At 46.6% G+C, this 12180-nt stretch overlaps 1 protein-coding gene across 1 annotated transcript in view; it reads right to left on the bottom strand.

Annotated features, from left to right (window-relative positions):
* Positions 1-12180, bottom strand: part of RELB (RELB proto-oncogene, NF-kB subunit) — a 28482-nt gene that overhangs the window by 7427 nt on the left and 8875 nt on the right. The window contains exons 5-8 of the mRNA XM_002695167.6: positions 4252-4409; positions 2728-2819; positions 2418-2549; positions 690-794 (exon numbers count right to left, since the gene is read on the bottom strand). Of these exons, the coding sequence (XP_002695213.3) occupies positions 690-794; positions 2418-2549; positions 2728-2819; positions 4252-4409 (487 nt within the window). The remainder of the gene's footprint in view (positions 1-689; positions 795-2417; positions 2550-2727; positions 2820-4251; positions 4410-12180) is intronic.

Here is a 12180-nt window from a genome sequence, read left to right as displayed (position 1 = left end):
TGCTGAGCCCATGCCCTAGAGCCTGCATGGCGCAACTACTGAGCCCACGCGCTCCAACTGCTGAAGCATGTGCGCACCTCCGCAACAAGAGAAGCCGCTGCAGTGAGAAGCCTGCGCATCACAAGGAAGAGTAGCGCCTGCGCACCTCCGCAACGAGAGAAGCCGCCGCAATGAGAAGCCTGCGCATCATCAGGAAGAGTAGCCCCTGCTCGCCACAACTAGAGAGAGCCCACGCAACGCGACAAGGACCCAGCGCAGCCAAAAATGAATACATAATAAAATTTTTTAAAACCCAGTTTGAGAAAGGGGTTTTGCATTTGAATGGATGTGACTCAAGTGGAAACCTCCTCCATTTTCTCCATCTGGAGCCCTGACCCAACTCTCATAAAGCATTTATTTATACAACTCCACGATTTTAATACCAGAGTAGTTCCCCAAAGTTCCTGATGCCAAGGTCTGCCCAGCACTCAATGCTGGCTAGTATAAACAGGCCTCCTCTGTTCATGAATGAGTGAACAGAGTGTGTGGGTGGGTGAGTCAGTGAGTGAGTGAATCAATGGGCAATATCTGAAACCAGAGCACTGGACCCTTCTGCTAGGCTCCCCTGGTTAACCAGCTACTCCTCACCGTCTCAGTCTCTGCAAGCTGGCAGACCCCACTCTGCCCGCTCACTGCCCCAGACCCCTCACCTTTCTGCACCTTGTCGCACAGTAGGTAGAGTTCCTCGCCACCCGTGCACGGCCCACTCTCCTTGTTGATTCGGCAAATTCGTAGCTCCGACGTGTTTGTAGACTCTGGGAAAGAGGAGAGGAAGACACACAAAGGAAAGAAAAAAAAATAATTTAGTCATCAAATCCTTACCAGGAACCCCATGGGTGCCCACTCAGGATGTGGAGAGGTGGGAAATGGACAAGCCAGGGTATCTGATATTTTTGGAACCTGTGCTGCAGGTGGAAAAAAAGAAGATGCCCAGGGTGGAGGGGTTAATGAACATCCACGAGTCCTCCGCACTGAGGTCTAGTGAGCTCCCATCTCTGTCTTGGGGATTGGATAGGTGAAAGCCCACTGGTAGCTAAGTGAAGACCACGTGCCCTAGACCTGGCCAATCAAAGCATCACCTCCTCCTGGCCACAGCTGATTGGTCAGAGAGCAGAATGTGAGTAAAACTAGGCCAATGAGAGACAGCCCTGGGACTTTGAGCAAAAATATTGGGTAAGAGGACTTCCCTGGTGGTACAGGGGATAAGAATCTGCCTGCTGATGCAGCGGACACAGGTTCGATTCCTAGTATGGGAAGATTCCACATGCCACGGAGCAACTAAGCCTGAGCTCTAGAGCCTTTGAGCCGCTACTACTAAGCCCACTGCCACACCTACTGAAGCCCAAGTGCCTAGAGCCCACGCACCTCAATAAAGAGTAGCCCCCACTCACCGCAATTAGAGAAAGCCTGCATGCAGAAAAAAAAAAAAAGAAAGAAAGAAATTGGGTAAAAGAATCTCTCTTTAGGAGCAGGAGAAAAGTTCCAGGCTGGTAGGACATAAGACTAGAGCTTTGTATAGTTATTTTGCCCCTGCCTGGGAGGGCCCTGCTAAGAGTGACTCTAACATGAAGGAAGCATGGAGAGATGCAAAGAAATAAATCCCTAATGACATCTCTGAGAGCCTGGATACACCCAAACCTGAAGCATTGTATTACCTCTGGATATTTTTAGTTAATGGAACAAACATTTTTTTTTTTTTCCTTATGTGAATTGGGATTCTATCTTTTGCATCCATAAAAGCCTGGATTGAATTAATATTCCCTGCCCATTTTGATGCTTGTGGCAGTCACTGTAAGTGGGCTAAAATCTAACAGCCATTCCTAATCTTCTCTTCTACGCCTGTACTCCTCAATAGAGGATGAAAAATCTAAATACATGCTTTCTCAGACTACTTTGCAACTAAAGGTGGTCATGGAGCCAAGTTCTGGCCAATGAGACATAAGCAGATGCCTATCAGGGTGATTCTTAGAAATGTATTATTTTCTGTAAAAGAGAGAGATTATTATTTATGCTGCCTCTTCCCAAGGACTGTGTCATATAGTTGTACTGATTGTGCTTTCTACAACACCAGAAGGCCCCGTTTCCATAGGCTACTTAGTAAACGCTGACCTCTACAGGGTGACACCACATACCATCTTGAATATAGACATGATGTCTGGAGCTGTGGCAGCCAGCTTATGACCATGAGGGAACGCCCACGAGAATCACAGAGCTACTGAACCAGCACCCCGATGTAGCTGAGCAGCTTAATCAACAGGAACATAGTTAATAACTGAGCAAAAAAAAAAAAAATTCCCTGTTTGTTCACCCATTGTGTGTGGGGCTTTCCAGTACTTGCGGCCAAAGACAATCCTAACAGAACATCACCCTTGACTCACTCTTGTCGTAGACGGGCTCAGAGAGCACAGGGTCCATCCGGCGCATCTGTCCTTGCTGATCCCTGTATGAGGCCTGGAAGCAAATCCTCACAACATTCATGTCCACCTCCTGATGGTTCTTCAGGGACCCAGCTGTGGGGGAGATATGGGAAGGCTGACTGTGGGTGGTGGAGACCCTAGTAAGGGGATGGGGGACAAGGAAGGGATGGGGCTGGGGCAATGGTGGATACTGGAAAAGGCGAGGGGACGGGGTGGCAGAGGGGTGAGGAGTTTGGGAGGATGGGACGCTGAGCTAGGCACAGGGACTCACCGTTGTAGGGGTCAATGCCCAGCTGAATCTTCCGCTCGATGGCAGCCTCGATCTCCTTCTTCCTCACACACTGGATGCCCAGGTTGTTAAAGCTGAGTGGGGGAAGGGGTGATGGGAGGCACTCCTGAGAGGGCAGGTGTCACCCTGACCCACAAGACGGCTCTGGCAGATGCTGCTGTGGGGCTCACACCCTCAGAGGCCGAAGCCGCCTCAGGCCCAGGGTTCCCAGCACTGGGAGGGGACTGGGGCTCAAACCCTTAGGGGTATGGAGGATTCCTGAGAGAACTTGGGAGCACACCTTATCTTTATCACATGAAAGTATCAGTTAACCTCATTTATAAGAAGAAAACTGCCAATTAAACTCAAATGTGATATCAATTAAAAAAAAAAACTCTCCAAAACAGCAGAGATCAAAACGCTGGATAATACCCTCTGTAGGTGATGTTGTAGAGCATCAGGCACTCTCACTCATTGCTGGAGGGACTGTAAATCACCCAAGTGATCACGTACTGGAAAACAACATGGCAGTTTTCATTCATTCCACCAAGATTTCCTGAGCACCTACTGTGTGCCAGGAACTGTGCTAGGCACAGGGAACAGAGGGATACATCAGGGAACAAAAGAGATAAAATCTCTGCTCTCACAGAATTTACATGTTCATTAAGTTTATAAATCGCTAAAAGTATAAATGCACAGATGTGGGGCCAACAATTTCATTTCTAGGAATCTATCCTAGAGAAGGGTATATTTGAAACCGTTCATGAATAATAGTAACAGAGCAACAAGAGATTGGAATGAGTGTCCATTAATAAGAACACATTCGATTAATTGTTAACATCCATGCATTGGAATACTATGCAGCCAGTAAAAAGGATAGGACAGTTCTAAATAGGAATTATCTCTCTGATGTATTAAAACATAAAAACAAGGTGCAACTGTCTCTACCATTCATAAGGGAATGACAAATATCTATATATATTTGTCATATATATTGTTGTCATTGTATATATGTCAATGTATATATATATACATTGTCATATATATACGCCTATATATACATATAGGCATAGCAGCTCTTTAGTTGCCTCCAAGAAGGGGCACTGGTGACTAGGGGACCAAAGATGGAAGGAAATTCACTTTTCACTGCACACCCTTTCTGAACCTTTTACTTTTTTAAATTGAAAACATATAAATTATAAAGTGAAAGAAAGAATGGGCCCTGCAGTTAAGTCAGGTCTGGAGTCAAATCCCAGCTCTGCCACTGGCTATCTGGGCCCCTTTACTTCTCTGAGCCTCGGTTTTCTCCTCTACAAAGTGGGGATAAATATAATGCATGTGAATGTGCATGCAGCAGGATTCCAGGCCTAAATGAGACCCTCCACTGTTCCCAGACCTTGGTTTCCCCATCTAGGCAATGCAGTGGGGAGAGTCTGGATAAGCTGCCCCAGCCCTAAGGTTTTCTGGGGTGATCCTCAGCCCCTCAAAATCTCCATGACCAAGCATAAGGGGTCAGGGGTCAGGTACCTGTGCCGAGGGCTGACATGAGGCCGGAGCCGCACCCTGCAGACGCCGTCCGTGCAGTCTTTCCCCACGAGGCTGTGGGGATGAACTCGGTGAGGCCAGTCCTTCCACACCAGGCAGGCGGTCACCTCCACCTCCCGCAGCCCTCCACAGTCCCGGAGCTGCAGGAAGACGGTGCTCTTGAGGTCCCATCGCAGACACCTGCACCCATCCAAGCCTCCTCTGGTACCTTCTCTCCCCCTCAACGATGGAAGTGTGTTGGTTGAAGACCTCTTTTAGATCCTAAACCCAAAGCTTCCAACCCGGGGACCTCATAACATGAGAGCTGACCCACAGATGCACTGTCTTTGGCCACTCGTCTTAAAAAAAATGGATGCACACAAGGTCTCCAAGTGTGGTCCACAGATAGCTAATTAATAGTGGGCAGACCTGGTAGACACCACCTTAACCAGGCGATCAAGGTCAGCATCACCAGTAAGGGGCCAACAGAGCACAGGCATCCTCTGTTGGGATGAATCAGGAGCTGGAATCAAGATTGCCAGGAGAAATATCAACAACCTCAGACACACAGATGGTACCACTCTCATGTCAGAAAGTGAAGAGGAACTAAAGAGCCTCTTAATGAGGGTGAAAGAGGAGAGTGAAAAAACTGGTTTAAAACTCAACATTCCAAAAACGAAGATCATGGCACCCAGTTCTATCACTTCATGGCAAATAGAAGGGGAAAAAGTTGGAAACAGTGACAGATTTTTATTGTCTTAGACTCCAAAATCACTGTGGATGGTGACTGTAGCCTCGAAATTAAAAGATGCTTGCTCTTTGGGAGGAAAGCTATGATGCACCTAGACAGTGTATTAAAAAGCAAAGACATCACTTTGCTGACAAAGGTCCATCTAGTCAAAGCTATGTTTCCAGTAGTCATGTATGGATGTGAGAGTTGGACCATAAAGAAGGCTCTGTGCAACCCCAGAATCTAATCATGAGGAAATGTCAAACAAGCCCTAACTGCAGGTCATCCATTCAGACATATCTATGTCATGAAAGACAATAAAAAGATGAGTGAGGACTTCCCTGGTGGGCCAGTGACTAAGACTCTGTGCTCCTAATACAGGGGCTTGGGTTTGATCCCTGGTTGGGGAACTAAATCCCACACACCACAACTAAAACCCAGAGCAGCAAAAAAGAAAAAAAAAAGATAGGTGTCATATTTGAACAAAAAGAACAAAAAATGTATTTTGATCTGCTGGTAGTTAAATAACATATACATATGTCAAAATTCTTAGAGCTACACACTTAATATTTGATCAAATACAACTCAATTTCCAAAAAAATAGAGGCGAGAGACTCCAGAGACAACCAAATGCAACATAGGACCCTAGACTGAGGAGGGAGAAATCATTATAAAACACATTTTGAGGGACTTCCCTGTGGTTAAGAATCCACCCGCCCATGCAGGGATCATGGGTTCTATCCCTGGTCCAGGAAGATCCTACATGCCTGGAGCAACTAAGCCCGAAGCAGCTAAGCACCACAACTACTGAGCCAGTGCTCTAGAGCCAGTGAGCTGCAGCTACTGAGCTGGTGCATCACAGCTGCTGAAGCCCTCAAGCCTAGAACCAGTGCTCCACCAGAAAAGAAGCTGCCAAATGGAGAAGCCAGAGCACCACAACGAAGAGAAGCCCCCACTCAGCACAAATAGAGAAAGCCCGTGCAGAACAAAGACCCAGCATGGCCAAAAGTCAATCAAGCAACAGATCTTAAAAAAAATATGGGGGGGAACAATTTGTAAATTCCAGCATGGACTGGATATTAGATGATATTATGCAATATTACTGACTCTTTTCTAGGGGGATAGTAATCAGTGTCGCAGCCATGCAGGAGCTTATTTTTAGAAGATGCCCCCTGAAGTATCTACAGGTGAAATAACATGATATTTACAACTCATCTGTAAATGGGTCTGCAAAAGAAGCAACGTGCATATCTGTGTGTGTGTGAGCACTATGCATGTGTACGTATGTTTGTGTGCATGGAAAGAGGGTCAGATATAGCAAATTGAGGTCTACTGGTGAATACAGGTGAAGTGTGCACAGGTGGTTGTTGTACTATTTTTTTACTTTTTCTGGAGATTGCAATTGTTTTCATTCTAAATTCATCAAAATGTGTACAATAAGTGTATAGTTTTTGTATATCAGTTATACTTCAAAGAAAGAAACAAACAAGAAACCTAGAAAAAAGATTTAAAAGATTTTTTTTTTCAAAATAAAAAGTTGGGGCGGGGTAGGGGAGGGAAGGACTGAGAGTGTGGGATTAGAAGATGCCAACTATTATATGTAGGATGGATAAACAACAGGGTCCTACTGGATAACACAGGGAACTATATTCAATAGAAAAGAATATATGTATAAATATATACATATGTATATATAACTAAATCACTGATATACAGCAGAAATTAACACGATATTGTAAATCAACTATAATTCAATAAAATGAAAATTTTTTTTTAAAGTTGGGGAAGGGACTTCCCTGATATTCAGTGGTTAAGACTGCGCTTTCACTGCAGAGGGCACAGGTTTGATCCCTGGTCAGGGAACTTAGGTCCTGACCACTGTGTAGCACAGCCAAAAAAAAAAGAAGTTGGGGAAAATTTGGAGCCTACATTTAAAAGGTGTGAGACATCATGTTATTCCAGATTTCCAGGTTCTCCTTTTTAAAAAGGAAGTTATGACAACTGGGGCTGGAATTCTACTCAGCAGCTACATGGAGCAGCAGACAGGTACCAGCCCTGTGAGGCAGGGCCCAGACCCACTTGGTTTTCCTGGGTCACTCGCAGGGCTCTGCTGGTATCACAGAACCTCTAAAAAGTGTGATCTGAACATGTAAAGTGAAAAGTGAAAGTTGAAAGTTGCTCAGTCGTGTCCAGCTCTTTGGGACCCCATGGACTATACAGTCCATGGAATTCTCCAGGCCAGAATACTGGAGTGGGTAGCCTTTCCCTTCTCCAGGGGATCTTCCCAACCCAGGGATCGAACGCAGCTCTCCTGCATTGCAGGCGGATTCTTTACCAGCTGAGCCACCAGGGAAAGTGAACAGGTAAAGCTGGTGCCTATAAACTACAATGAACAGGTGTGTCTCAGTGGACGAGTACTGCCCTCTAGGGGGGGTGTTTTGATACTGGTGACAATTTTGGTGATTGAGACACAGCAGGCAGTACACAGGGCCAGAGATGCTACCCAGCCTGTGATACCAGGACAGACCCACACAAATCCTATAAGACTTCTGAATATCCTGCCAGCATTCACATTGATGACAAGCCTGTTTGAAAAAGTCAGAAGCCAGAACCTCCTTCCGTTTTACATATATAGCATTTTTTTCCCAGGTGCCACAATGCAGGAGATCCCTGGGTCAGGTAAACTCCTGGAATAGGAAATGCAACCCGCTCCAGTATTCTTGCCGGAAAATTCCATGGACAGAGGAGACTGGTGGGCGGCAGTCCATGGGGTCGCAAAGAGTTGGACACGACTGAGCGACTGAGCGCACACGCACACATTTTTTCCCATAACTTCCAAATACACTGAAGTGTCAAAAACTGCAATGGCTATGTTAATTGAGAGAGGACCGAATTTCATTTAGACTGAGAATTATTCATCACTTTGGTAGCTTTTTCTTCCCTCGCTATGCAGCTTGTGGGCTCTTAGTTCTTTGACCAGCGATTGAACTGGTGCCCCTGCAGTGGAAGCATGCAGTCTTAACCACTGGACCATCAAGGAAGTGAGTCACTACCAGTTATGGGCTAAACTGCACACTTCCAAAATTCGTATGTTGAAGCCCTAGCCCCAGGGACACAGACCCTGTAAGTGCTGTGCTTAGTCGTGTCTGACTGTTTTGTGACCCCATGGACTGTAGCGCGCCAGGCTCCTCCATTCATGGGATTTCCCCCCAGCAAGACTATTGGAGTGGGTTGCCACTTTCTCCTCCAGGGGATCTTCCTGACCCAGGGATTGAACCCAAGTCTCTTGCATCTCCTGCACTGGCAGGTGGATTCTTTACCACTAGCACCACCTGCGAAGCCTTATAGCCTTTGCTACTGCTAAGTCACTTCAGTTGTGTCCGACTCTGTGCAACCCCATAGACGGTAGCCCACCAGGCTCCCCTGTCTCTGGGATTCTCCAGGCAAGAACACTGGAGTGGGTTGCCATTTCCTTCTCCAATGCATGAAAGGGAAAAGTGAAAGTGAAAGTGAAGTCGTGTCCAACTCTTAGAGACCCCATGGACTGCAGCCTACCAGGCTCCTCTGCCCATGGGATTTTCCAGGCAAGCCTTTAGAGAGGTGAGTAAATTAATCAGCCCTTAGGGGGGGGACTACCCTGATTTCTCAGACGATAAAGAATCTGCCTGCAATTCAGGAGACCTAAGTTGGATCCCTGGGTTGGGAAGATCCCCTGGAGGAGGGAATGGCTAGCCCACTCCAGTATTCTTGCCTGGAAAATCCCACAGACAGAGGAGCCCGACGGGCTACAGTCCACAGAGTCGCAAAGACACAACTGAGTGACTGACACTTTCACTTTCACTTAGGGTGAGGACTAATCCAACCTGCCTCTTGGCCTTCTGTTCTGAAGTGAAAGTTGCTCAGTTGTCTCTGACTCTTTGCAACCCTGTGGACTGTAGCCCGCCTCTGCAGGGCTCCTCTGTTCATGGAATTCTCTAGGCAAGAATACTGGAGTGGGTTGCCATTCTCTAAGAAGAGGTAATCAACCCTGAATATTCATTGGAAGGACTGATGCTGAAGCTGAAACTCCAATACTTTGGCCACCTGATGCAAAGAACTGACTCATTGGAAAAGACCCTGATGCTGGGAAAGATTGAAGGCAGGAGGAGAAGGGGACGACAGAAGATGAGATGGTTGGATGACATCACTGACTCAATGGACATGAGTTTGAGCAAACTCCAGAAGATGGTAAAGGACAAGGAAGCCTGGCATGCTGCAGTCCATGGGGTCGCAAACAGTCAGACACAACTGAGTGACTGAACAAGAAGAGGTAATTTGGATACACAAAGAGACACCAGTGTGGACAAAAAGGAGAGATCAAGTGAGGAAAGAGAGAAGGCGGCCATCTACAAGCCTAGGAGAGAGGCCTCAGAGGAAACCAACCCTGCTAATAGCTCAGTTTTGGCCTTCCAGCCTCCAGAATCATGAGAAAATAAATTCCTGTGGTTCAAGGCACCCAGTCTGTGGGATTTTGAGGGTAACCAGAGCTGAGTAATAAACCACCTTAGCCATGAGATCTGATTCAGCGTCAGATATTAGGACAAACTGCCACCCCACGTGCCAGGATGTCAGACTCTAAGAGGACCACGGCCTCACCACTGGGGTATTCCCGCCAAAATTAATAACCTGATTTAACCTGGAAACAGCCAATACATCCAGAATGTGGGACATACTACAAAACACCTTCCCTGGTGGTCCAGTGGCTAAGATTCCGCACTTCCCAATGCAGGGGGCCCAGGTTCGACCCCTGGTCAGGGAACTAGATCCCACGTGCTGCAACTAAAAATCCACGTGCCATAACTTAAAAAATCCCTCATGAGGCAACTAAAGAGCCTGCACACCGCAGTGAAGATCGAAGATTCCTCGGGCCACAACTAAGCTGTCACGTAGCCAAATAAACAACAACAAAAAATGACACCTTTTCTGTCCTCCATAAACATCCCCGTCCCGAAATGCAAAGGCAGCCTGAGAAACAAACCCAGTCACACCGAAGATGGCTGTCTTTGTTTCTTGAGGATTCTGGAGGCTGGAAGTCCAAGATCAAGGTGCCAGCACCTTGGCTGGGTTCTGGTGAGGGCCTCTTTTGGGCGCAGGCTCTGTCACCGTGTCCTCAGATGGGGGAAGGCTGAGGGCGTTCTCTGGGACCTCATCTGTAAGGGCACTGATCTCAAAGGCCTCGCCTCCTACCACCATCACCTGAGAGTTTCGTGTGCTCAGTCATGTGTGACTCTTTGGGACCCCACGGACTGCAGCCCGCCAGGCTCCTCTGTCCATGGCATTTTCCCAGGCAACAATACTGGAGTGGGTTGCCATTTCCTACTCCAACTTTTGGAGTCAGGGTTTGAATGTATGAATTGAGAGGGTACACAAACATTTAGACCTGACGACTAAAGGCAGGACTGGACTAGACTGGATATTAAACAAGTGGACCAAAGGGAAAAACTATAAAGGATATCTGGGGTCAGTGGGATCAGTAGACTATGGACTTAACCTTAGAAGATATTGTTGCACGAATATTACATTTCTAGTATGTGATAAGAGTGTTGTCATTATACAGGTCCTACCTTGCAAAGAACAAGTCATGGCTTTTGAGAGATACAGGCAGAAACATTTTGAGTGAAGTACCATACCTCCAACTCACTTTCAAATTGCCCTCTATAAATGTCTATATAAAGAGAGAGGCAAGGGTGGGGTGAGAGGGAGGCTCAAGAGGGAGGGGATATATATATATATATATATAATTATGACTGATTCACACTGTTGTACAGCAAAAACCAACATAACATTATAAAGCAATTATCCTCCAATTAAATAAAGAGAGAGGCATTGAGGGAGAAGAGACGGAAACATCTCACAGGAGGAAGCTGGCACCAGCACAGGGATCAGAACAGGCATCCCTGAGGTGGGCTGAGGCCGCACAGGTAAATGGGGGTGACTGACTATGCCAAAGCCTTTGACTGTGTGAGTCACAACAAACCGTGGGAAATTCTGAAAGAGATGGGAATACCAGACCACCTGACCTGCCTCCTGAGAAATCTGTATGCAGGTCAAGAAGCAACAGTTAGAACTGGACATGGAACAACAGACTGGTTCCAAATCAGGAAAGGAGTATGTCAAGGCTGTATATTGTCACCCTGCTTACTTAATTTATATGCAGAGTACAGCATGAGAACTGCTGGACTAGATGAAACACAAGCTGGAATTAAGATTGCTGGGAGAAATATCAATAACCTCAGATATGCAGATGACACCACCCTTATGGCAGAAAGTGAAGAACTAAAGAGTCTCTTGATCAAAGTGAAAGATGAGAGTGGAAAAGTTGCCTTAAAACTCAACATTCAGAAAACTAAGATCATGGTACCTGGTCCCATCACTTCATGGCAAATAGATGGGGAAACAGTGGAAACAGTGAGAGACTCTTTTTTTGGACTCCTAAATCACTGCAGATGGGGACTGTAGCCATGAAATTAAAAGACACCTGCTCCTTGGAAGGAAAGTTATGACCAACCTAGACAGCATATTAAAAAGCGGAGACGTTACTTTCCCAACAAAGGTCCGTCTAGTCAAAGCTATGGGTTTTCTAGTAGTCATGTATGGATGTGAGAATTGGACTCTAAAGAATGCTTTTGAACTGTGGTGTTGGAGAAGACTCTTGAGAGTCCCTTGGACAGCAAGGAGATCCAACCAGTCCACCCTAAAGGAAATCAATCCTGAATATTCATTGGAACGACTGATGCTGAAGCTGAAACTCCAATACTTTGGCCACCTAACGTGAAGAACTGACTCATTGGAAAAGACCCTGATGCTTGGAAAGATTGAAGGTTGGAGGAGAAGGGGATGACAGAAGATGAGATGGTTGGATGGCATCACCAACTCAATGGACATGAGTTTGAGTAAACTCCATGAGTTAGTGATGGACAGGGAGGCCTGGCATGTTGCAGTCCCTGGGGTCGCAAAGAGTCGGACATGACTGAGCGACTGGACTGAACTGAACTGAACTTAAGGCTGCATGTGGAAAGCACTTCAGGCAGGAGGAACAGCAGTAGCAAAGGCCTGATGGCCGGATGGTGGGGAGTGAGGGGGCTGGGTGCGAGTGGGCAGCAGAAGCTGGACCAGGAAAGGTCTTAGAGGGACTTCCCTGGTGGTCCAGTGACTAAGATTCC

The sequence above is a fragment of the Bos taurus genome, chromosome 18, assembly GCF_002263795.3.
Source record: "Bos taurus isolate L1 Dominette 01449 registration number 42190680 breed Hereford chromosome 18, ARS-UCD2.0, whole genome shotgun sequence".
In the NCBI taxonomy this organism is placed as follows: Eukaryota; Metazoa; Chordata; class Mammalia; order Artiodactyla; family Bovidae; genus Bos; species Bos taurus.
This window is presented reverse-complemented; position numbering and strand designations above follow the sequence as displayed.